This window comes from Heterodontus francisci, chromosome 40 (genome assembly GCF_036365525.1).
Source record: "Heterodontus francisci isolate sHetFra1 chromosome 40, sHetFra1.hap1, whole genome shotgun sequence".
Classification (NCBI taxonomy): Eukaryota; Metazoa; Chordata; class Chondrichthyes; order Heterodontiformes; family Heterodontidae; genus Heterodontus; species Heterodontus francisci.
The window spans coordinates 12,815,317-12,841,639 of record NC_090410.1 but is presented as its reverse complement, the minus strand read 5'-3'; the positions used below and the strand labels follow the sequence as shown (position 1 = coordinate 12,841,639).

The window sequence follows — 26,323 nt, the reverse complement described above, 5'->3', positions numbered from 1 at the left end:
AAACAGAGAGTAAAGTTATAATTTATAATTAAGTTTTGAAGCAGTAAACAGAGAGTAAAGTTATGATTTATAAATTAAGTTCTGAAGCAATGAACAGAGTCAAGTTATGATTTATAAATTAAGTTCTGAATCAGTGAACAAAGTAAAGTTAGGATTTTAAGTATGTTCAGGTATTAAAGCCCATTGAACAGACAGACACGGGCTCCCACCCCCTTCCCCTGACCAATCAGCTGCTGGCTAGCGCCGGTCAGTGCCTCAGCCCACGGAGACAGACAGGCACATTTTCCCCTAGGTTGGGCACTGGGAAATTACTTACACTGGTGGACAAGGCACGCTGCACCCCGCCGATGAAGGGGAGACGGAGCCATGAGATGCAGTCGTTCCTGAGGCCGCTCCATTTCCCACCCAGCCGCCTGACAACTGCCGCCATCTTTGCTGTCTGTCCAGCCGCCGCCTGTCCCGCACTGCCATCGCACTCGGAAGCGGAACCCGAGCCGCCACCTCACAGACCGAACAACAGCAAAAATTACACCACCGTAAAATCTAAATGAACGCGCTTTATTGCCATTATTAGTAAAGGCTTCGAGTAGTCGCTTATAGAAAGGGTCTTTTGTGAGGGGCAGTTGCCCCATGGCATGGTGTTGTCGTTATGGCCCACCTCTTCCTGATGCTGATTGGCTGAAGCGGAGAGGCGCTTTCATCTGATTGGTGCAGATCGCTGTCAGTCAGCGTTGGCCTGACGTCCTGGATACGCCGCGGGTGCGGGTTGCGAGGGATGGAAGAGGCCGGCGGGGAGAGCCTGCAGCTATTGCGGCCTTTCTGCTGTGAGCACAGCCTCCTCTCCAGGCCTGATGGCTCGGCCTGTTTCACGCAAGGTAGGTGCTGGCCCTTTGTGAGCGTCCCCGACCCGGTTTGGCCTCAGTGCCCAGCTCCAGGCACCGAAATAACTGGTGGCTCCACTCCAACCCCACTGCCCTGTATCAATCCCCATCCAACCCCACTGCCCTGTATCAATCCCCATCCAACCCCACTGCCCTGTATCAATCCCAATCCAACCCCACTGCCCTGTATCAATCCCAATCCAACCCCACTGCCCTGTATCAATCCCCATCCAACCCCACTGCCCTGTATCAATCCCAATCCAACCCCACTGCCCTGTATCAATCCCAATCCAACCCCACTGCCCTGTATCCATCCCAATCCAACCCCACTGCCCTGTATCAATCCCCATCCAACCCCACTGCCCTGTATCAATCCCAATCCAACCCCACTGCCCTGTATCAATCCCAATCCAACCCCACTGCCCTGTATCAATCCCCATCCAACCCCACTGCCCTGTATCAATCCCAATCCAACCCCACTGCCCTGCATCAATCCCAATCCAACCCCACTGCCCTGCATCAATCCCCATCCAACCCCACTGCCCTGCATCAATCCCAATCCAACCCCACTGCCCTGTATCAATCCCAATCCAACCCCACTGCCCTGTATCAATCCCAATCCAACCCCACTGCCCTGTATCAATCCCCATCCAACCCCACTGCCCTGCATCAATCCCAATCCAACCCCACTGCCCTGTATCAATCCCAATCCAACCCCACTGCCCTGTATCAATCCCAATCCAACCCCACTGCCCTGTATCAATCCCCATCCAACCCCACTGCCCTGTATCAATCCCCATCCAACCCCACTGCCCTGTATCAATCCCAATCCAACCCCACTGCCCTGTATCAATCCCAATCTAACCCCACTGCCCTGTATCAATCCCCATCCAACCCCACTGCCCTGTATCAATCCCCATCCAACCCCACTGCCCTGTATCAATCCCCATCCAACCCCACTGCCCTGTATCAATCCCCGTCCAACCCCACTGCCCTGTATCAATCCCAGTCCAACCCCACTGCCCTGTATCAATCCCAGTCCAACCCCACTGCCCTGTATCAATCCCAATCCAACCCCACTGCCCTGTATCAATCCCCATCCAACCCCACTGCCCTGTATCAATCCCCATCCAACCCCACTGCCCTGTATCAATCCCCATCCAACCCCACTGCCCTGTATCAATCCCCATCCAACCCCACTGCCCTGTATCAATCCCAATCCAACCCCACTGCCCTGTATCTCTCCCCATCTAACCCCACTGCCCTGTATCTCTCCCAATCTAACCCCACTGCCCTGTATCTCTCCCAATCTAACCTCACTGCCCTGTATCTCTCCCCATCTAACCCCACTGCCCTGTATCTCTCCCAATCTAACCTCACTGCCCTGTATCTCTCCCAATCTAACCTCACTGCCCTGTATCTCTCCCAATCTAACCTCACTGCCCTGTATCTCTCCCAATCTAACCTCACTGCCCTGTATCTCTCCCCATCTAACCCCACTGCCCTGTATCTCTCCCAATCTAACCCCACTGCCCTGTATCTCTCCCAATCTAACCTCACTGCCCTGTATCTCTCCCAATCTAACCTCACTGCCCTGTATCAATCCCAATCTAAGCCCACTGCCCTGTATCTCTCCCAATCTAACCTCACTGCCCTGTATCAATCCCAATCTAAGCCCACTGCCCTGTATCTCTCCCAATCTAACCCCACTGCCCTGTATCTCTCCCAATCTAACCCCACTGCCCTGTATCTCTCCCAATCTAACCCCACTGCCCTGTATCTCTCCCAATCTAACCCCACTGCCCTGTATCAATCCCAATCTAAGCCCACTGCCCTATATCAATCCCCATCCGACCCCACTGCCCTGTATCAATCCCCATCCAACCCCACTGCCCTGTATCAATCCCAATCTAACCCCACTGCCCTGTATCAATCCCAATCTAACCCCACTGCCCTGTATAAATCCCCATCCAACCCCACTGCCCTGTATAATCCCAATCTAACCCCACTGCCCTGCATCAATCCCAATCTAACCCCACTGCCCTGTATCTCTCCCAATCTAACCTCACTGCCCTGTATCAATCCCAATCTAACCTCACTGCCCTGTATCAATCCCCATCCAACCCCACTGCCCTGTATCTCTCCCAATCTAACCTCACTGCCCTGTATCTCTCCCAATCTAACCCCACTGCCCTGTATCAATCCCAATCTAACCCCACTGCCCTGTATCAATCCCAATCTCACCCCACTGCCCTGTATCTCTCCCAATCTAACCCCACTGCCCTGTATCTCTCCCAATCTAACCCCACTGCCCTGTATCAATCCCAATCTAACCCCACTGCCCTGTATCTCTCCCAATCTAACCCCACTGCCCTGTATCTCTCCCAATCTAACCCCACTGCCCTGTATCAATCCCCATCCAACCCCACTGCCCTGTATCAATCCCAATCTAAGCCCACTGCCCTATATCAATCCCCATCCGACCCCACTGCCCTGTATCAATCCCCATCCAACCCCACTGCCCTGTATCAATCCCAATCTAACCCCACTGCCCTGTATCAATCCCAATCTAACCCCACTGCCCTGTATAAATCCCCATCCAACCCCACTGCCCTGTATAATCCCAATCTAACCCCACTGCCCTGCATCAATCCCAATCTAACCCCACTGCCCTGTATCTCTCCCAATCTAACCTCACTGCCCTGTATCTCTCCCAATCTAACCCCACTGCCCTGTATCTCTCCCAATCTAACCTCACTGCCCTGTATCAATCCCAATCTAACCCCACTGCCCTGTATCAATCCCAATCTAACCCCACTGCCCTGCATCAATCCCAATCTAACCCCACTGCCCTGTATAATCTCAATCTAACCTCACTGCCCTGTATCTCTCCCAATCGAACCCCACTGCCCTGTATCTCTCCCAATCTAAGCCCACTGCCCTGTATCAATCCCAATCTAAGCCCACTGCCCTGCATCAATCCCAATCTAACCCCACTGCCCTGTATCTCTCCCAATCTAACCCCACTGCCCTGTATCTCTCCCAATCTAACCCCACTGCCCTGTATCTCTCCCAATCTAACCCCACTGCCCTGTATCTCTCCCAATCTAACCCCACTGCCCTGTATCTCTCCCAATCTAACCCCACTGCCCTGTATCTCTCCCAATCTAACCCCACTGCCCTGTATCTCTCCCAATCTAACCCCACTGCCCTGTATCATTCCCAATCTAACCTCACTGCCCTGTATCAATCCCAATCTAACCCCACTGCCCTGCATCAATCCCAATCTAACCCCACTGCCCTGTATCTCGCCCAATCTAACCTCACTGCCCTGTATCTCGCCCAATCTAACCCCACTGCCCTGTATCTCTCCCAATCTAACCCCACTGCCCTGTATCTCTCCCAATCTAACCCCACTGCCCTGTATCTCTCCCAATCTAACCTCACTGCCCTGTATCTCTCCCAATCTAACCCCACTGCCCTGTATCTCTCCCAATCTAACCCCACTGCCCTGTATCAATCCCAATCCAACCCCACTGCCCTGTATCTCTCCCAATCTAACCTCACTGCCCTGTATCTCTCCCAATCTAACCTCACTGCCCTGTATCTCTCCCAATCTAACCTCACTGCCCTGTATCTCTCCCAATCTAACCTCACTGCCCTGTATCTCTCCCAATCTAACCTCACTGCCCTGTATCAATCCCAATCTAAGCCCACTGCCCTGTATCAATCCCAATCTAACCTCACTGCCCTGTATCAATCCCAATCTAACCCCACTGCCCTGTATCAATCCCAATCTAACCCCACTGCCCTGTATCAATCCCAATCTAACCTCACTGCCCTGTATCAATCCCAATCCAACCCCACTGCCCTGTATCAATCCCAATCCAACCCCACTGCCCTGTATCAATCCCAATCTAACCCCACTGCCCTGTATCAATCCCAATCTAACCTCACTGCCCTGTATCAATCCCAATCTAACCCCACTGCCCTGTATCGATCCCCATCTAACCCCACTGCCCTGTATCGATCCCCATCCAACCCCACTGCCCTGTATCGATCCCCATCTAACCCCACTGCCCTGTATCGATCCCCATCTAACCCCACTGCCCTGTATCTATTCCAATCTAACCCTACTGCCCCACTCTCTCTCCACTGCCCTGTATCTATCCCAGTAGAACCCCACTGCCCTGTATCTATCCCAATCTAACCCACTACCCTGTATCTATCTCAGTCTAACGCCACTGCCCCAGTCTCTCCCCATAGCTCTGTATCTACCTCAATCTCAGTCCACTTTCTCCTCTTAGCCTGTATCAATCTTAAACTAATCCCAATGACGCAGTTTCTTCCCATCGCCTTGTATCTATCCCAATCTAACCCCACTTTCTCCTCATAGCCCTGTATCAATCTTAAACTAATCCCAATGCCCCAGTTTCTCCCCTAGCCCTGCATTAATCCTAAACTAATCCCGATGCCTCCTTTCTCTAGCCCTGTATCAGTCCCAAACTAATCCCACTGTTTCTATCAATCTGCAAACTAAGCCCATTGTCCCACTGTCTCCCCATAGGCCTGTATCAATCCCCAAACTAATTCCACTGCCCGGCTCTTTCTGTATATCCCTGTATCAATCTCCAAACTGCCCCACCATCTACCATTAGCACTGAATCAAACCAAAACAAATCCTCCTGCCCTAGTCTCTCCATAGCCCTGTATCTATCCTTAATTTTCTCTCCCTCAACCTCTCCTTATGGCAAATATTCAGTGTTCCAATAACCTTCTGTGAAGAATTTTTCCTCCTTTTTTTTCCTTCCTCATAAATTGATGGCTTCTTTGTCAGTGAGTCCCCAGCTGAATGAAATTGTCTTTCTTTATTCACTGTGTCAAAACTGTTCATAATTTTAGAAACCTTGTCAGCTCTGTGTTTGCATTCTAATCCTGGGCCAGAAGTTTGAGGTTCAAGTCTTCAGTTTTCCAGGCTGCAGGTGGTTATTCAATCCCAAAGCCCTGGTTGTCTCTGCCTCCATCATGCTCTCCGGTTGTGCATTCCTGATCTGAGCTACTTGTGTATATAATTTTTTAAAAAAAAGCTTTGAGAATTGAGCATAAAGGTAAGGCTGACACTCCAGTGCAGTACCGAGGGAGAGCTGCACTGTCAGATGTGCTGTCTGTTAGATGAGACAAAGCCCCATCTGCTGTCTCGGGTGGATGTGAAAGATCTCATGACGCTTTAGAAGGAGGCCATTCTCCTTGGGCTCCTGGCTAATATTTATCCCACAATCAACATGACTGACACGGACCCTCTAGTCACTATCACATTGCAGTTTGTGGAAGCTTGCTATGCAAATGTTGGCTGCCACATTTTCTACATTATAACATTAGCTGCATTTCTGAAATGGCTGTAAAGCACTTCGGGATGACCTATGAAAGATGAAAGGTGCTATTTAAATGCCAGTTGTTTTTTTCTTCCAAATGTTTCACGGTGTTTAATTAAAAACTGGAATTAATTTTTTTTGTCATATTCTGGCAATTTTCACATAGATGAGTCAGCGACTGGGTTTAAAACTCATGTCCCTCCTTAGTATTGCTGCCCTTATGTAATGCCAACTACTTTTTCAACCTTTTGAACGTTTTCCTTTTGAACCTTAGGTGACACAACAGTCCTGGCTGCAGTGTATGGACCAGCGGAGGTGAAAGTCAGCAAAGAGATCTTCGACAAGGCCACGCTGGATGTCTTCCTAAAGCCGAAGATCGGATTACCGAGTAAGTGGCGGGCACCAAGTAAGATTACTGGGTGAAGACTCCGTGGAGTTGCGGGGGGGGGGGGGGGGGTGCGGGGAGAATGAAGGAGGATGATTGAAGTATGAGCAGGTTGCAGGGAGGTTATGGGAGGGTTGTGGGGATGATTAGGGTTGCTGAGATATAGGAAGGATGTAGGATGCATACGCAGGGTTAAGAACATAAGAATTAGGAGCAAGCCTACTCTACCATTTAATAAGATGATGGCTGATCCTCGATCTCAAAGCCATTTTCCTGCCTGATCCCCATATCCCTTGAATCCATATTACTCTCGGCCTTGAATTTACTCAACGACTGAGCATCTGCAACTGTCTGGGGTAGAGAATTCCAAAGATTCACAACCCCTCTGAGTGAAGACATTTCTCCCCGTCTCAGTTTGAAATGGCAGCCCCTTAATCGTGAGACTAACCCCTAGTTTTAGACTCTGCAGCCAGGGGAAACGGTCTCTCAGCATCTCCCCAGTCAAGCCCTCTCAGAATCTTGTATGTCTCAATGAGATCACTTCCCTTTCTAAACTCCAGAGAATATAGACCATAGGGTTGTGGAGCAGAAGAGGAGTGCTGAGGTATGGGATTGTTGCAAGGAGGGTTTTAGAGGTTTTCGGATGGGTAGTGGGGATTGCAGTGTTTCTCTGTCCACAGATGCTGCCAGATCTGCTGAGTATTTCCAGCACTTTGTTTTTATTTCAGAATTAAGCATCAGAATTTTTTTCTTTTTTTTTTATTACTAAAAGTACAGTAGAACTCCTTTAGACAATTTCCTAACAGGAATCTGGTGTTAAGGTTGCTCTATGTAAATACAGGCCGGTGAGCCTAACATCAGCGTTAGGGAAACTATTGGAAACAATTCTGAGGGACAGGAGAGGCAGGGGTCAATCAAGGATAGTCAGCATGGCTTTGTCGGGGGAGATCGTGTCTAACACACTTGATTGAATTTTTTGAGGTGGTGACTAGGTATGTAAATGAGGGTAAAGCAGTTGATGTAGTCTACATGGACTTCAGTAAGGCTTTTGATAAGGTCCCACATGGGAGATTGTTTAAGACGGTAAGAGCCCATGGGATCCAGGGCAATTTGGCAAAGTGGATCCAAAATTGGCTTAGTGGCAGGAGGCAGAGAGTGATGGTCGAGGTTTGTTTTCGCAATTAGAAGCCTGTGACCAGTGGTGTACTGCAGGGATCTGTGCTGGGACCCTTGCATAGAAAACATAGACATAGAAAATAGGAGCAGGAGTAGGCCATTTGGCCCTTCGGGCCTGCTCTGCCATTCAAAAAAGATCACGGCTGATCGTCTAATTCAGTACCCTGTTCCCGCTTTCTCCCCGTATCCCTTGATCCCTTTGGCATTAAGAAATATATCTATCTCCTTCTTGAATATATTTAATGACTTGGCCTCCACTGCCTTCTGCGGTAGAGAATTCCACAGGTTCACCACCCTCTGAGTGAAGAAATTTCTCCTCATCTCGGTTCTAAATGGCATACCCCGTATCCTGAGACTGTGACCCCTGGTTCTGGACTCCCCAGCCATTGGGAACATCCTCCCTGCATCTAGCCTGTTTAGTCCTGTTAGAATTTTATAGGTTTCTGTGAGATCCCCTCTCATTCTTCTAAACTGGAGTGAATATAGGCCTAGTCGACCCAATCTATCTTCATATGTCAATCCTGCCATCCCAGGAATCAGCCTAGTAAATCTTCTTTGCACTCCCTCCGTGGCAAGAACATCCTTCCTCAGATAAGGAGACCAAAACTGCACTCAATACTCTAGATGTGGTCTCGCCAAGGCCCTGTATAACTGCAGTAACACATCCTTGCTCCTGTACGCAAATCCTCTTGCAATGAAGGCTAACATACTATTCCTAATTGCTTGCTGCACCTGAATGCTTACTTTCAGCGTCTGCTGTACTAGGACACCCAGGTCTCGTTGCACTTCCCTCTTTCCCAATCTATCACCATTCAGATAATCTGTCTTTCTGTTTTTACAACCAAAATGAATAACCTCACATTTATCCACATTATACTGCATCTGCCATGTATTTGCCCACTCACCCAACTTTTCCAAATCACATTGGAGCCTCTTTGCATCCTCCTCTCAGCTCACATTCCCCCCCAGCTTTGTGTCGTCTGCAATCTTGGAAATTTTGCATTTAGTTCCCTCACCCAAGTCATTAATATATATTGTGAATAGTGGGGCCCAAGCACTGATCCCTGCGGTATCCCACTAGTCACTGCCAGCCACCCGGAAAAAGACCCGTTTATTCCTACTCTGTTTCCTGTCTGTCAACCAATTCTCAATCCATGCCAGTACATAACCCCCAATCCCATGTGCTTTAATTTTGCACACTAACCTGTTATGTGGGACCTTATCAAAAGCCTTCTGAAAATCCAAATACACCACATCCACTGATTCTCCCTTATCTGTTCTACCAGTTACATCCTCAAAAAACTCCGGTAGATTTGTTAAGCATGATTTCACTTTCGTAAACCCATGCTGACTTTGCCCAATCCCGTTTATGCTCTCCAGGTGCTCTGCTATCATATCCTTTATAATAGACTGTAGCATTTTCCCCACTACTGATGTAAGGCTAACTGGTCTGTAGTTCTCTGTTTTTATTCTCCCTTTTTTAAATAGTGGTGTTACATTTGCCACCCTCCAATCTGTAGGAACTGCTCCAGAATCTGTAGAGTTTTGGAAGATGACCACCAATGCATCCACTATTTCCAGGGCCACTTCCTTTAGTACTCTGGGATGTAGATTACCAGGCCCTGGGGGTTTGTCAGCCTTATTTATGTCCTCCTTTGTGTTTGTTGTGTACATTAATGATTTAGACATGAATATGATATATATGATCACTAAGGTTGCAGATGACATGAGAATTGGTGATGTAAATCGTGAGGAGGAAAGCCTTGGATTACAGGACGATATAGATGGGCTGGTAAGATGGGCAGAGCAGTGGCAAATGGAATTTAATCCTGAGAAGTGTGAGGTGATGCATTTTGGGAGGACGAACAAGGCAAGGGAATATACAATGGATGGTAGGACCCTAGGAAGTACAGAGGGTCAGCGGGACCTTGGTGTACTTGTCCATAGATCACTGAAGGCAGCAGCACAGGTAGATAAGGTGGTTAGGAAGGCATATGGGATACTTGCCTTTATTAGGCGAGGTATAGAAAATAAGAGCAGGGAGGTTATGATGGAGCTGTATAAAACGCTAGTTAGGCCACAGCTGGAGTACTGTGTACAGTTCCGGTCGCCGCACTATAGGAAGGATGTGATTGCACTGGAGAGGGTGCAGAGGAGAATCACCAGGATGTTGCCTGGGCTGGAACATTTCAACTATGAAGAGAGACTGGATGGGCTAGGGTTGTTTTCCTTAGAGCAGAGAAGGCTGAGGGGAGACCTGATTGAGGTATACAAAATTATGAGGGGCATTGATAGGGTAGATAGGAAGAAACATTTTCCCTTAGCTGAGGTGTCAATAACTAGGGGCCATAGATTTAAGGTAAGGGGCAGGAGGTTTAGAGAGGATTTGAGGAAAAAAATTTTCACCCCAAGGGTGGTTGGAACCTAGAACATGCTGCCTGAAGGGGTGGTAGAGGCAGGAACCCTCAGCATTTAAGAAGTATTTAGATGAGCACTTGAAACGCCATATCATACAAGGCTACGGGTCAAGTGCTGGAAAATGGGATTAGAATAGATAGGTGCTTGATGGCGGGCACGGATGTGATGGGCTGAAGGGCTTGTTTCTGTGCTGTATAACACTATGATTCTATGTTAACTCCTGCAGTTCATTTAGTGCAGTTCATTGCCGTGCACACACAACATCACATGGTGGCAGCATGTTACCTCTTGACAGTGAGCAGAGGCCTCACTCAGCCTGAGATTCACTGGCAGCATCTCAGTCTTGGTTAGCAGGGAATGTGTTGTATATCCTGGTTTTTAAAGGGTTTTTCTTGGTGCACTACTAGAAGCTGCATTTATGATTCGAGTTTAATGCAGTAGAGAGGAGCTGGGGCTAGTGGCGGACACTGAACAGTTTGGGGAGCTGGCCAAAAACGCAGTTTCAAAATAAAATTTAATTGAGGAAACTTTTAACTCGAAAGGAAGAGGCAAAAAAGATTTAGGGAGGGAGTTCCAGATAGCGGCACTGAGACTGCTGAACAGCTGGAAGAGAGGAAAGAGGTGCACACGAGATTGGAGTTGGAGGACTGTCAGAGAGAACAGGCTGCAGAGATGAAGAAGGACTAGGCCACAGCGGCATGTGTAAATAACGAGGATTTTGAAGTCATTGTGTTGCGAGTCAGAGAGGCAGTGGAGGGTCAGCGGGGAAAGGTGCAGAGCACCAGCAGAGTTTTCTTTTAAATGAGTTAGAGTCCAGGATGGAGCTAGGGAGCCCAGTGAGGGTTGGAGTCGGGAGATTGAAGATAAGTCTGAAGGTAACAAAAGCATGGAAACGTCCTAGCGGATTTATTAGTGCTTAACAGCACAACAAAGGGTTGTTAGTCGGGCGACAATAACGCTGCTTGTGATTCACAAACAAGTGCTTTTTATTCTCTTTCTCTTTTGGGCCTCCTTATCTCGAGAGACAATGGATATGCGCCTGGAGGTGGTCAGTGGTTTGTGAAGCAGCGCCTGGAGTGGCTATAAAGGCCAATTCTGGAGTGACAGGCTCTTCCACAGGTGCTGCAGAGAAATTTGTTTGTCGGGGCTGTTGCACAGTTGGCTCTCCCCTTGCGCCTCTGTCTTTTTTCCTGCCAACTACTAAGTCTCTTCGACTCGCCACAATTTAGCCCTGTCTTTATGGCTGCCCGCCAGCTCTGGCGAATGCTGGCAACTGACTCCCACGACTTGTGATCAATGTCACACGATTTCATGTCGCGTTTGCAGACGTCTTTATAGCAGAGACATGGACGGCCGGTGGGTCTGATACCAGTGGCGAGCTCGCTGTACAATGTGTCTTTGGGGATCCTGCCATCTTCCATGCGGCTCACATGGCCAAGCCATCTCAAGCGCCGCTGACTCAGTAGTGTGTATAAGCTGGGGGTGTTGGCCGCTTCAAGGACTTCTGTGTTGGAGATATAGTCCTGCCACCTGATGCCAAGTATTCTCCGAAGGCAGCGAAGATGGAATGAATTGAGACGTCGCTCTTGGCTGGCATACGTTGTCCAGGCCTCGCTGCCGTAGAGCAAGGTACTGAGGACACAGGCCTGATACACTCGGACTTTTGTGTTCCGTGCTTTTTATAACAACCTTTATTACAGTATCTGTATCTTCAATTTATATTAACTGACATGCAACTAACAAAACCTGGTTCCAAGGCTCTGACTACCTCCAAGAACGCTCTCTGATATCAGAGAATAACGTAAATTCCGAAGTGACCAGCTCCTGGCCTTCAGAGCCTCCACACGGCTGCATCGCTTCTGACTCTCAAAAGATCTGAGGTTAAAGGGGACCTGGTTCTATTCTTCTATTATGCAGCCTTGACCTGTGCTTACGTAGTACATAGTTTGCATGTTTAGCTGAGGCTGCAGCTTATACTCAGTGCTACAAGCTTTGCTTATAGTACAGTGTAAGTGATCAGGCCAAATGTTTATCCTGTTCCGTAAACCTGTTATTCATATATAGAGACTGCTTAAGTTGTCTTTCTCTCACATTTGTTCTGCTACTAAATATGCTAAAATAAAGGAATGTTGGGAATACCTTTTTTTAAGATCATAAAATATTCCAACATTAAGAGTGTTAACAGTGGTGGGGTGATGGGGGAGGTAGGTAAAGAACTAAGAGCAGGATCAGGCCATTCAGCCCCTCAAGCTTGCTCTGCCTTGTGGCCTCAACTCCACTTGCTGCCTCCCATACCCCTTGACTCCCTTGTCAGTATTAAATGCCACCAGCTGCCATGGTGGTATTTGAACCCATGCCCCTAGGGCATTAGTCTGGGCCTCTGGATTACTGGTCAGTGACATTACCACTATGCCACTGTCTCCCCCCCCCCCCCCCCCCCCCCCTCCCCAGCAATGTTGCAGAGGTTCAAGCAAAATGCTTTACTACTGGGTAGTATATGGGGTTTCAAACTCAGGCCAGGGACCCAAGCTAGCATACTGTTTGATTCAGCCTGAACGAGCGGTCAGGGAGTCGGGCAGAGTTGGATGCAGAATATTTTGATGATGAGAGCCAAATAAAATGCCTTTTTTCTCCCAACATTTAATTGAAGAAGGTTCCAGCTTATCCAAAATCTTCTTGGAGGTCCCTGTGAATATAATCAATATTTATTGAGGGTGGGGAGGGGGTCCCACATACAGAATTTTTTTTTTAAAGAAATGGAAAAAAATTAGTGTATTGGAAAACCGCACATGTAACACCTCTATTCAAGAAGTGGCGGGGGCGGGGGGTGGTGCGGTGGTGGTGGGAGACAGAAAGCAGGAAGATATAGGCCAGTTAGCCTAACATCTGTCATTAAGAAAATGCTAGAATCCGTTATTAAGTAAGTAGTAGCAGGACATTTAGAAAATCATAATGCAATCAGCCAGAGTCAAAATTGTTTTATGAAAGAGAAATCGTTTTTAACAAATTTATTAGAGCTCTTTGAGGAAGTAATAAGCAGGGTGCATAAAGGGGAACCAGTAGATGTAATGTATTTGGATTTACAAAAGGCATTTGATAAGGTGCTCATATTGTCGGAGGTAATATATTAGCATGGATAGTGGACTGGCTAACAGGAAACAGAGCCGGGATAAATGGGGCATTTTCAGATTGGTAAACTGTAACTAGTGGAATGCCACAGGGATTAGTGCTGGGCCTCAACTATTTATGATCTAGATTAATGACTTGGATGAAGAGACAGAGAATTGCAGCAAATTTGTGGGTGATCCAAAGATAGGTAGGAAAGCAAGTTGTGAGGAGGACACAAAGTGTCTGCAAAGAGATATAGATAGGTTGAGTGGGCAGAATTTCGGCAGATGGATTTAATGTGGGAAAATGGGAGGTTGTCCACTTTGGCAGGAAGAATAGAAAAGCAGAATATTATTTAAATGGAGAGAGACTGCGGAATGCTGCGTTATAGAGGGATTGGGGTATCCTTGTACATGAATCTCAAAATTTTAGCATGCAGGTACAGCAAGTAATTAGGAAGACAAATGGAATGTTCGTCTTTATTGCAAGGGGGGTGGAGTATGAAAGTCAGGAAGTCTTGCTACAACTGTACAGGGCATTGGTGAGACCACTCCTAGAGTACTGTGTACAGTTTCGGTCTCCTTACTTAAGGAGGAATATACTTGCATTGGAAACAGTTCAGACAAAGTTCACTAGGCTGACTTTTGGGATGAAGGGGTTGTCTTATGATAGATTGAGCAGGTTGGGCCTATACTCATTGGAGTTTAGAAGATGAGAGGTGATCTTATTAAAACATATAGGAATCTGAGGGGCCTTGATAGGGTAGATGCTGAAAGGATGTTTCCCCTTGTGGGGGAATCTAGAACTGGGGGGGGCACAGTTTTAAAATAAGGGGTGTCTCCTTTAAGATGGGGATGAGGAGGAATCTCCTCTGAGGATCATTAATCTTTGGCATTCTCTTCCTCAGAGAGCAGTGGAGGCTGGTTCATTGTCTAACTCAGACTTGATTATATTCAGATTTTCGATCGACATGAGAGTCAAGGTTTTTGGGGGACAGGCAGGAAAGTGGAGTTAAAGCCATGATCTTATTGAATGGCAGAGCAAGCTTGAGGGGCCAAATGGCCTACTCCTGCTTCAATTTCTTCTGATCTTTTGTGACGCACCTGAGAACCGTGTTGATATTTTCCTGCTCGTCCCAGAACGATGAATGAAACTCTGGGTAAAGTTAATTTCCACACTCCTGGAATGGACTGGACCTTGGTGTTGGAAATTCTGCTGTGCCTGATGCTGGCCTTCAGTCGTGAGCACGGTTGTGAAGCATGGTTGTTTGATTTTCCCGATGGCTTTAGGTGTCTTTTCCAGCCGCTCAGTTCACTCGGGTCTTTTTGTTTGTTTGCTGAAAGGTGTCGCAGAGAAGAGCAAGGAGCAGATGATTCGAAACACGTGTGAAGCCACCATCCTGACTGCTCTCCACCCACGATCTTCCATCACAGTCGTACTGCAAGTCATCCATGACTCTGGATCTGTATCCTGACAGCAGTGATAGGTCAGCCGCCCTGTCTGTCTCCAACTGCGAACTTCCCTTCTATCACGACCTCGGGACATCCCAAGGTGCTTAACAGCCAACAAAGTACTTTTTGAAGTGTCGTCACTGTTGTAATGTAGAAAACTTGGCAGCCAGTTTGTGCACAGTAAGATCCCACATGTAGCAAGGTCTCAGAAGCATCATCTTTTATTGATGTTAGTTGAGGGATAAATATTGGCCAGGACACTGGGGACTATCCTGATTGTAGACGAGACCTTCAAGCTGTGGCTCAGTGGGTAGCACATCTCCTCTAAGTCAGAAGGTTGTGGGCTTGAGTCCCACTCTAGTGACTTGAGCACATAAGTCAGGCTGAAGCTTCAGTGCTGTGTTGTCGGAGCTGGTGTCTTTCGGATGAGGCATTCGAATGAGGTCCCCGTCTTCCCCCTCGGGTGGACACAAAAAAGCCCCAAAGGACTATTTCAAAAAGCAGCAGTGGCGATCTCCCCAATGTCCTGACCAATAACTGTCCCTTAACTGACAAAACAAGAGATTACCTGATTATTATAGTTTTAAACTACCTGTTTATGCGCCTGCAGGAGAGCAGGACACCAGGCCCTTGTCTACCCGTCTAGCAGTAGCTCAAATAGTGTGGGAGCTGCTTCTCCTGACGTTTGCACCAACTGCAAGGGGATTGTTTCTAGTCTTGTTTATGATAGAAAATATATATACTTTTTTTTAGTTCCCTTTGAGCAATAGAGGCCAGAAATTATGATTCACCTGCTCTTCCACTTTTGTAGCTAGTGACTCATGAAAGAAGTGGGTGTAAGTGATTTTCATTCCTGTTCTCATTATCTCCTCAAATAATCCCATTCATTTCGGTACGATCCATAACAAAATGTTTCAGATTGTGTTTTTTTTAGAAAAAACTGAAAAAAATAAATGATTTCAAAGGGCTTGCAGCCTGTTTACTAAACACACCCATAGCAGCTTGAGGTGTACAAATGCAGTGTAGACAACAACAATTTGGATTTATATAGTACCTTTAATGTCGTAGAATGTTCCAAGGAATGACTGGAGCATCATCAGACAAAATTTGACACCTAGCCAGATAAGGAGATATTAGGACAGGATTCTGAAAGGCAAGCAGAGAGGTGTCGAGAGGGAATTCCAGTGGAAGTAGCTTAGACAGCTGAAGGCACGGCCGCCAGTGGGGCAAAGGAAGTCAGGGATGCACAATGGGCCAGAATTGGAGGAGCGCAGAGATCTCGGGGGTGTGGGGGGGGGGGGGTGGCATTTGCAGGGCTGGAGAAGGTGACCGATAGGGAGGGGCAAGGATTTGAACACATGGTTAAAAATTTTACATCCAGTGTAGGTCAACAAACATGGGTAAATGGGACTTGATGCAATTCAGAATGTGGACATCAGATTTTGAATGAGCTGAAATTTACAGAGTGTGGCAGACGGGAGGATGGACAGGAAACAAACCTATTACCAAGTGTCACTTCACCCACATTGCCTCTGACAAGATTTGATGCAGACGCAGTACAGCGTTCCTATGCTTGAGCAGTGTTACGACCGACTGCTCCAGTCAAAGCACCCGATCAAAATATATGATTCTGATTGTGGTGGGAGAAACGCACTGTTAATTCAATCCTGTCCCTCCACAGATCGCCTAACATATCATTTTAAACTTTCCATATTAAAGAAAGACCCAGCCAAATTTTACCCTCTAATAACCCCTGAATGGAGGCTAACCAAACCAGGTGTCTTTAAATCAACAAATTAACTGTTTAATTAGAAAAACTAAATCATTAAACATTGCTAAGATATAAACAACATTTAAAATGGGAAAAATTAGAGTCCTTGCAGATTTACGCTCCTGCCGGATGTGGAACTGTCCATGGTTGCTTGAAGTCCTCACAGCCGTTCGGTGGGGGGAAAAGGGTTGTTCAAAAGTTGAACAGTCGTAGTCTAATTCAGAAGTCAAAATAGTTGCTCCTTCTCCAGCGATGAATTTCAGTAATTAACAACTTGCAAACACTTTTTTTAATGATTCAATTTGGCTTTAGAATTTTTGAGGGATAAAAGATTGTCACAGTCTAACTTCCCTTCCTTCAGTTTAATTTATCAGAGATCTCTGTTTTAGCTTGACTTTTTAGAATTTTGAGAGAATAATAAATAAACCAGCTAAATTCTTTTCCTTCAGTTTAAGTGGTTTGAGAGCCCTCCTTTCAGGTGCTAACACACTGCTGTCTGTCTGTTTCTCTTAGTTAGAACCATCTGTTTCCACTATAAGCCAGTTCAAAATTAAATTGTAACAATGTATTTCTCGATCTCTGGTCCTGAATGGTTGTATCCCGGGCAACGAGAATGCACTCTTTGACTCAGTCTTTGGAGCTTGCTGCCTTAAAGCAGTACTGTTCCCTTTCCAGCCTTAAAGGCACACCGCATTCTTCCCGACAAAAAACCTACAAGGTCATAACAGCAGGCTGCAGTTTGCTGTGTCCCATGGCAATGGTGCTTGGGAAATAAAATCTCCGACAACCTAACTGCGATGTGCAGTTAAGTGCTGATTGCAGAAGAGGAGATGTAGCTGCACACATGTGGTGTGAGCCTTACAAAAGGGTTTGAACAAGGTCTCTGAGGGTGGCAGATATTCTCGAGCCGCCAAGGAGAGTCACAAGGCTGGATTGCTGTTTAGGAAGAGCAAAATGTGGGCATCTTGCTGCAAACCAGTTTATCAACCAGAGTCACAACCTCTTAGCAACTGTGTGTCAGCTATGGCTCAGTGGGTCGCAGCCTTGCCTCCGAGTTGGAAAGTTGTGAGTTCACATTCCCCTCCAGGCCGTGAACATAAAAATCAAGGCTGACACTTCCAGTGCAGTTCTGAAGGAGCGCTGCACTATCAGCCTGGAGTTTGTGCTCAAGTGTCTGGAGTGCGACTTGAACCCACAACCCTGATATGCAGTGGGCATGCTGCCCACTGAGGCACGACTGACACATCTGCGCAGCTCTAACTTTGCAGTTTGTCACGTGTGAGAAACTTGACAAATATTCCCCGTGGTACAGATCTTGTGACACTAGGCGGAAGGGAAAGGCTGCCACAGCAAAGTGAGTTTACAGTATTTAACACTTTCTTTCACGCCTTATAAGTCTTTCTGTTCCCCACCCCCACCTCTTTTCCCCCACCCCCCCACTCCATGCACGATTTTGTGTTGTGCAATTTTTTTTTGATGTTTCCAGGGAAATCCTTAACTGACTACAACAGCTGCTGTCTTGCTGCCTGAATGCAGCCTGCATGGCACTGATGGATGCTGCACTGCCAATGAAAAGTGTTTTCTGCGGGGTCACGTGTGTTATTGATTCCAACAGAGACATCCTTTTAGATCCAACAACCAAGATGGAGAAGGTTAGTGGTGTGAAACCCCAAGGCAGTAAAATCTCAGCTGGTGCAAGCATTGTGCCTGACTAAATTTAAAAAAAAAATCTCCTTGAAGCACTGGAAAATAATGCATCCGCATTGAATTTAGGAATTTGCATTTATGCCGCATCCTCGGGACATCTCGAAGTGCTTTATAGCTAATGAATTCCTTTTGTAATCACTCTTGTAATGTGGTAAACACAATTTGCGCACAGCAAGGCGTCTCAGTCTGCAAATGGATGAATGACCAGGCCATCTGTTTTGAGGTGTTGGCTGAGTGAGAAATGTTGGTCAGGACGTTCCCCTGCCTTTCAGTTTATGCCACGGGATCTTCAACAAAGCCTGAGTTTAATGTCTCATCTAAAAGACGGTATCTCTTGACAGTGCAGTACTCCCTCAGTACTGCACTTGCGTATCAGTCTAAATTACTGGCTTATATCAGTAGTGGTACCCAATGTCCCCTCTTAACAACAACAAAAATTTTTTTTTTTTGTTGTTATGCATGGCCTGCTCATTTCAATGCACGGTAACTTTAAATTTTTTTTTCTGTAGTCGAGCACACGCGGAATCTTATACTATGGGGATACTATGCCTGCACGGTACCTTCTGGTTGCTGTGCGGCCATGTATGTGTGTAGCTTAGAGGGAACATTGGTAAAAGTTGCTAATCTCGTACACTCATTTCACAGTGGGGAAAGCCCCTGTCTAATTCCTGGGTACGTTTGTTTCAGGAGGCTGCTGCTGTTCTCACATTCTCCATCGATAGCGTTGAGAAGCAACTGCTGATGTCGTCCACAAAGGGGTCATATTCTGTTGAAGAGGTATGTTTTACCACGCTCTTGCGGCCCTTTTGTTTCTTCCCGCAAGGTCCTGATACATGGTGATGCCAGCCGCAATCTCTTGCCTCAACTGAATGGCCATAGATTCAATACAATAGAGTTACAGTTACAAGGAATCCAGACTGATGTAATGAAAGGGCGAAGCTCTATCCATTTCGTATTCAATCACCCCAGTGAACTTTCTTTGTTCATTCGATCATCAGTAGCACTTTAGACTGTCCCTAGACACGCTGACAGCAACTCCACAGTTTCAGGGATACAGCACGAGTCTTGTCGACTACAGTAAATGAAACAACGAGAAGGGAAACAGAGCTGACGGCCTCACCAGTGCCATTCAGTTCTGTATCGCCTGGCGGTGCGTAGCTCACCACCTAACTCTTTCCCCAAGTGCCTCCACCACCTACAAGACACAAGTGTGAAGGAATACTGTCCATTTGCCTGGATGGGTGCAGTTTTAACAACACTAAAGCTCAACACCATCCAAGACACAGCAGTCCGCTTGATCGGGATGCCGTCCACTCGCTACACCACCAGTGCACCGTAAGTTCAGAGTGTACTGTCTGCAGAATGCAATGCAGCAACTTGCCGAGGCATCTTTGACAGCACCTCCCAAACCCATGACACCCCCCCCCCCCCCCTGCTGCCTAGAAGAACAAGGTCAGCAGATGAGTGGGAAGTCGAGGCCTGCTCAGGTCAGGGGAAAAAAAACCCGACCCGAACCCAACAGAACCACATCGGACCCGAGCCCGGCCCGGCCCGAGTCCCTCCATTTTTTCCCCGATTCCTGACCCGACCACCGGAATGTTCCCTTTACCTACATTTCCAGTCCGAAGCTGCAGCATGAGCGTGATGATGTCATAGAGACGCTTACTCACTCACTGCACAGATTCAGTTTCCCTCCTTGACGTCCCGGACTCCCAGCACAGGTAGGTTTTTTTTTTACTTTTTAACACTTACCAGCAGAGCAAAATGCAATACTTACTTTGTGTGTCCGACATGGACCTGGCCCGAGCCCGAAAGCCGGACCCGGAAGAGCGACCCGAAACTGACACGTCGTTGGGTCCTGTTGGGTTCGGGTCGGGTAGCAGGCCTTTAGTGGGTAGACCATCACTTCCAAGCCACACAACATCCTGACTTGGAAATATATTACTGTTTCTTCATTGCTGGGTCAACATCCTGAAACTCCCTATCTAGCAGCACTGGAACCACCTTCAGATACTTATTATCCAGTGCTTTTCGATTCATCTGCATACATTTTCAGATTTTTCCATTATACATAGCACAGAAACAGGCCATTCAGCTCCACATGTGCCTCTTCCCACCTTACCGCATCTAACCCCATTAGATACATTGGGCAAAGGTCTGGCAGATGGAATACAATGTTAATAAATGTGAAGTCATTCATTTCGGTAGGAGTAACAGGAAAAAGGATTATTACTTGAATGGTAAAAAGTTGCAGCATGCTATGTAGAAGGACCTAGGTGTCCTTGTGCATGAATCGCAGAAGGTTGGTCTGCAGGTACAGCAAGTAATTAGGAAGGCAAATGGAATTTTGTCCTTCATTGCTAAAGGGATTGAGTTTAAAAGCAGAGAGGTTATGTTGCAGCTGTATAAGGTACTGGTGAGGCCACACCTGGAGTACTGTGCAGTTTTGGTCTCCTCACTTGAGAAAGGATATACTGGCACTGGAGAGGGTGCAGAGGAGGTTCACTAGGTTGATTCCGGAGTTGAGGGGGTTGGCTTATGAGGAGAGGCTGAGTAGATTGGGATTATATTCATTGGAGTTCAGAAGAATGAGGGGGGATCTTATAGAAACATATAAAATCATGAAGGGAATAGATAAGATACAAGTAGAGAGGATGTTTCCACTGGCAGGTGAAGCTAGGACAAGAAGGCATAGTCTCAAGATTAGAGGGAGCAGATTTAGGACTGAATTAAGAAGGAACTTCACCCAGAGGGTTGTTAATCTATGGAATTCCTTGCCCAGTGAAGTAGTTGACGCTTCTTCAGTAAACGTCTCGAAAGCTAAGATAGATATCTTTTTGAACAATAAAGGAATTAAGGGATACGGTGAGAGCGCGGGTAAGTGGATCTGAGTCCACGAAAAGATCAGCCATGATCTTATTGAATGGCGGAGCAGGCTCGAGGGGCCGGACGGCCTACTCCTGCTCCTAGTTCTTATGATCTTATTAGCAATTCCTTCCATTGCCCAGTGAAGGCAGAATGGGACCAAATAACCTCTTTTTGAGAGAGAGCACAGGTGTAGTTAAATTGCTTCCTTGTGTACTGTAAGATTCTATACTAATTACCTGGGTGTGTCTATTTAGACTGCATCCCCTCTGGGAGTACTAGAGCTGCAGGTTAAAGGTCAGGTCAGGTTAAACGCTGCTCCATATCAACACGCTGTGCTGCCAGTTTATACTTTCCATGAGCAGCCACGGGGGAGATCTAGTTTTGAGAGCTAGGCTACATTTCCAGATTGTGCCCCTTTTCTCTTTTGCAGCCCTGCATCTTTCAGGGACACAATTCCAGTGGGTGCCAGACACCTTCCTCTGCTCTTCTCCTATGGTAATCGTTTGGGGCGGCACAGTGGTGCAGTGGTTAGCACCGCAGCCTCACCGCTCCAGGGACCCGGGTTCAATTCTGGGTGCTGCCTGTGCGGAATTTTTAAGATCTCCCTGTGACCACGCGGGTTTTTGCTGGGTGCTCCGGTTTTCCCACTGTCAAAGACTTGCAGGTGATAGGTAAATTGGCCATTGTAAATTGCCCCTAGTGTAGGTAGGTAGGTGGTAGGGAATATGGGGTTACTGTAGGGTTGGTATAAATGGGTGGTTGTTGGTCGGCACAGACTTGGTGGGCTGAAGGGCCTGTTTCAGTGCTGTATCTCTAAATAAATAAAAAATAAAATAAATTCATGGGTGCACCTAGAAGTGTCGGTGAGGTATTCAACTGTGGGGGCATCACAGCTGAGGCCCACCCTGTGCTCGCCGGTTATGTACACACACCTTCCAGCAAGACCCGCTGGGTAGCAATCAGGAGCAGAGCCCTAGATGATTTTTCTAAAAAGGGTGGGTGTTTTCGCCCAGGAAGCAGAGACCAATTGTACCAACCTGACTGGCAATGTGACGAGATCACCAATTCAGCATGGGCTGGCAGGGAGGAGGGTCAAACCTTGTGTGGTTCGGTGGCAGATTGCCACTGCATTTAGCCAGCTGCAGTATTGTGAAATGGATTGTCTGAGAGAGCCACATGCAGACTGTACTGGCTTCGGTGTGTCCGTCCCTCTGGGAAAAGCTGTTGGGGGACAGGGCACAGACATGAGTGCGTGCAGGTCACGGCACATATCCTGGTCAAACAAGAATTGAAAAGCTTAAATGAGCACTTGTAATGAACACTAATATCGGTTATCGACCTGCTCCACTCTGGCCAATGATGCTCAACTAAAACCTGTTAATAGATTGCACAACGTGTGTCTGGCACTAATTGGCACTTTAATGCAAATTAGTTCTAAGCCTTCTCACCAACCTCTTGCTGAATATAAATTGACTAATTAAAAATTAAAAGGGATAAGGCAGCAAATTGAGTACTTGTCCAATCTTTGAGGAAGCATAGTTCTTTTTTGATCAGTGATTTAAAAAAATTTGAGGATGGATTGAGGGGAGAATTCCACCAAGCTGGTGTGACCCCCTACCCCAATATCTCTTGCGTCCACCTGAGAGGGCAGACAGGCCCTCAGTTTAACATGTCATCCGTAAGATGGCACCCCCCGACAGCGCAGCACTCCCTTGGTACTTCACTAGGAATGCCAGCCTAGATTTTTGTGTTCAAGTCTCTGGATTGGGAGTTGAACCCACAACCTTGTGACTCAGAGGCCAGAGTGTTACCATTTGAGTCACGGCGGAAACTCCAGTTCGCTGAGGCTGATTGTCGTATCTCTGCTGCAGCTCTAGCTGAGTTTGACCAACTGGGCACAGGCCAGGGATGGCATCTTGCAGCCTGCGTGACTCAATGTGCATTGCCTTTGCCCACTGGCGGCATGAGGGAGATTGTTCTTTTTATTGCAAATAGTCTTAAGTTCATGTTTTTAGTGGTATTTTCTTTGCCTGTCTCCATATGGTTGTAATGAGCCTATCTCTCCCAATCCAGTATCAATCTGTTCTAATTACTCCTAATAATATATATGTGCGTGGGCTGCTTCACTATCTGGATCATTTGTAAAGTGCTGCAGGGTAAAAATTTAGACACTTCCTGCTCGAGGTTGGGGCACAGAGTGATATTCCATTCTGTGCTGTCAACATGCTCTGTGCCAGTGGGTGTAGGGCTCCGTTAGTAGGTGTGCAGACTTGTTCCTGCCTGACCCCAGTGAACTGTGTAGTAGCTTGCTCAGAACAGATGGACTGCGGTGTGAAATGAAGTAGCTCAGTAGCGACCTTGGCGAACTCAGTACTCACTGTACAGGTGGGAGCACATCAACGTTCCAGTCGGTTTATGGTGAATGGGCAAAAAAAGATTTAAAAGGATAATACCGGGACTGAGCAGTTATAACTATCGGGAAAGACTGAACAGGCTGCAGTTCTTTTCTCTAGAAAAGAGAAGGCTGAGGGGTGACCTGATAGAGATCTTATAATTATGATGGGGTTTGATAGGGTAGATGTAGAGAGAATGCTCCCACTAGTGGGGAATCCAAAACTAGGGAGCCACAAATATAAGATAGCATTCAGGAGAACTTCTTTACCTAGAGAGTGGTCAGAATGTGGAATTCGCTACCACGTGGAATGTTTGAGGAAAATAGCTGAGATATATTTAAGGGGAAGCTAGATAAGCACATGAGGGAGAAAGGACTAGAAAGTTAATTTGATAGATGAAGTAGGGCGGGAGGAGACTCGTGTGGAGCATAAACACCAGCAACAACAACAACGAAAACTTGCAATTGTAAAGTGCCTTGAATGTAGTCAGCCGTCCCAAGACACTTCACAGATGTGTTATCAACCTACATTTGACACTGAGCCACACTGAGGTATTAGGACAGGTGCCCAAGAGCTTGCTCAAAGAGGTAGGTTTTAAAAAGCGTCTTAAAGTAGGAAATCATCAGAGATTTAGAGGAGCTTGAGGCCTAAACAGCTGAAGGCGCGGCTACCAATGGTGGAGCAATTAGAATCGGGAATGCATAAGAGGCCGGAATTGATCTCGGAGGGTTATAGGCAAAGTTTCATTGAAGTGTGCGGGTCCTATAAACTTCTTTGCGCGGCTGTGCATGCGCAGTAACTTGTCCTCGGCCTGCGCAGGAATGTCTGGGTGGCTGCGCAGCTTATAGGGAACGTTAGTTATAGGGCTGGAGGAGATTTCAGAGATGGGGGTGGGCAGGCATGGAGCTGTTGTGTCGAATGGTCTGTCTGTAATGGTTTTGGGTTAATTGGTCCCTGCCTTCCCAACAACATTCAGTGTTTAAATGCACAGATCCCATTTCTGGGAGGGAGGTATGAGGCATTCTCCATGCTGTCGCTAATGCTCTTGTCTTTTTACACAGCTCCAGCAGTGTGTTGCAATGTGCCAGAAAGCCGCAGAGAAGATCTTCCAGTTTTACAGGGATTCGGTGAGCAGGAAGTACTCAAAACTGCGCGAATAGAGATGGGAGCAGCAGTGTGCAAAGGGTCTTCATGGGCCAAGTCCTGTCATATTTAGAACGAAGGCCAACAGACAATCTCTGGTGGAGAGCAGTGGTTGTGCTTTGCTTGTACCGTGGTTCTGAGCCCTGCGCGGTAACCATAGGTCGATCCTTTAGATAGCGGGTATTCTGAGCTGGTGAGTGTCTGAGAGACAGGGCACTTCACAGCTGTCCCAGCAGTCTGACTTAGTACGTGAAATGTGCCAAATACCCGCTAAGCATGTATCTGAGAGTCAGGAAGAGGAACCCTATTTTTTAAAAAATAAAATTTGATGCTAATGAATTTTAGTTGGTTCCATGCTCATTTCCCATTTTCCAGCAATGTCCCTTCAGATCAAACAGGACAGTTAGTGGTAAATAGTGGTTAAAACACGTAAAAATCTGGTTCCATCTCTCTGGGGTATGGGTTGCCCTGGGGCGCTGACCCTCCCTGGGGGTCTGTATATGATGCATAGGACATTGCAACTGTATGGAGCAGAGGAGATGGACCAGTGGGTCTTTTTGAAACCGGTGAAGGTGAAAGTGGGACAGTTTGTGCGTCTAAGATCAGGGTTGAGTAGTGTGAGTTGTGAACAAGGTGAAGCTTACTATCGACCAAATCAGCCCCCTCAATCAGGTACCTGCTGATCACAGCAACGAACCAATGCTTCGAAAGCTAATCTGAAAGAAGTCTGAAGATTCAGGCAACCAGTATCAGTATCTTCACTGTGCTGGGCAGTACTGCCCCTGTTACCTGGGCTCTGCAACTGAGACCAATAGGTGACAGGTTAGCACTGAATGGTATGCCCATGGGATAATGTAGGGGGAGCTTTACTCTGTATCTTGCCTCTGCTGTATCTGCCCTCGGTATAACACAAGTGTAGGGTGATTCGTGTATAAATTAAAAATCTTCCCCCTGGCCCAACTTCCAGTGTCTCCCAAGTGTTTGAGGCCTAATGATGTGCTGAGTGTAGGGTGATTACAGCAGAACCTGCCCTGGTTATGTTGATGGGGAAAATTATAACTTACATTGTATCCTGTGCTGTGGGTGCTTGTGCACAAACTAGTTGCCACATTTCCTACATTACAATAGTGTCTACACTTAAAAACATATTTTCTTGGCTGTGAAGTACTTTGGGATGTCCTGAGATCATGAAAAACGCAATAGAAATGAAAATTCTTTCTTTAAATTAAAAAATAAGTCCACACGTTCACTTTCTATCAGGAGTCACTAAACCACATTCCAGAGCAATCCCTCTGCCTGATCATCCTTATCCTCTGACACCACCCCCAGATCAGGAATGAAACCTGGGATCTTTCCAGTCTGTTTAGTTCAGTACCCTAGCGTCTGGCTGTGAAGTTGAGTTTGGGAGCACTGCCAATAATTATGGTGGGTACTCAGTGCAGTTCCAGCAACTCGATCCTTCAGGACAAAGCAACTCGCTTGATTGGCATTCTAATGAAAGGTCACAGAGCTGAAATGTTAACTCTGTTTCTCTCTTCACAGGTGCCGCCTGACCTGCTGAGTATTTCCAGCACTTTGTTTTTATTTCAGATTGCCAGCATCCGCAGTATTTTGCCTTTTATATTATTGCTTGATTGGGACCCCCGTCCA

The 26,323-nt window shown here is 47.0% G+C and overlaps 2 protein-coding genes across 2 annotated transcripts in view; one reads left to right on the top strand and one right to left on the bottom strand.

Annotated features, from left to right (window-relative positions):
- The window catches only part of bckdha (branched chain keto acid dehydrogenase E1 subunit alpha), a 38,032-nt gene extending 37,580 nt beyond the window's left edge, over positions 1 to 452 (bottom strand). Inside the window, exon 1 of the mRNA XM_068019076.1 lies at positions 317 to 452. Coding sequence (XP_067875177.1) covers positions 317 to 430 — 114 coding nt within the window. The 5' untranslated portion in view covers positions 431 to 452. The remainder of the gene's footprint in view (positions 1 to 316) is intronic.
- Positions 453 to 719: 267 nt separating this feature from the next.
- exosc5 (exosome component 5) lies at positions 720 to 25,012 on the top strand. Its single transcript, XM_068019082.1, has 6 exons — positions 720 to 875; positions 6,528 to 6,641; positions 14,684 to 14,805; positions 18,074 to 18,214; positions 18,957 to 19,046; positions 24,592 to 25,012. Exons 1-6 carry the CDS (start codon positions 776 to 778, stop codon positions 24,688 to 24,690), a joined length of 666 nt encoding a protein of 221 aa, XP_067875183.1. The 5' UTR covers positions 720 to 775; the 3' UTR covers positions 24,691 to 25,012.
- The last annotated feature ends 1,311 nt before the right edge of the window (positions 25,013 to 26,323 follow it).

Excerpts from the sequence above, each read along its gene's own strand:
- exosc5 (XM_068019082.1), top strand. The coding sequence starts at position 776 with ATGGAAGAGGCCGGCGGGGAGAGCCTGCAGCTATTGCGGCCTTTCTGC. Across the intron at positions 6,642-14,683 it reads GCCGAAGATCGGATTACCGA|GTGTCGCAGAGAAGAGCAAG; the intron begins GTAAGTGGCGGG and ends GTTTGCTGAAAG. Across the intron at positions 18,215-18,956 it reads CAACAACCAAGATGGAGAAG|GAGGCTGCTGCTGTTCTCAC; the intron begins GTTAGTGGTGTG and ends CGTTTGTTTCAG.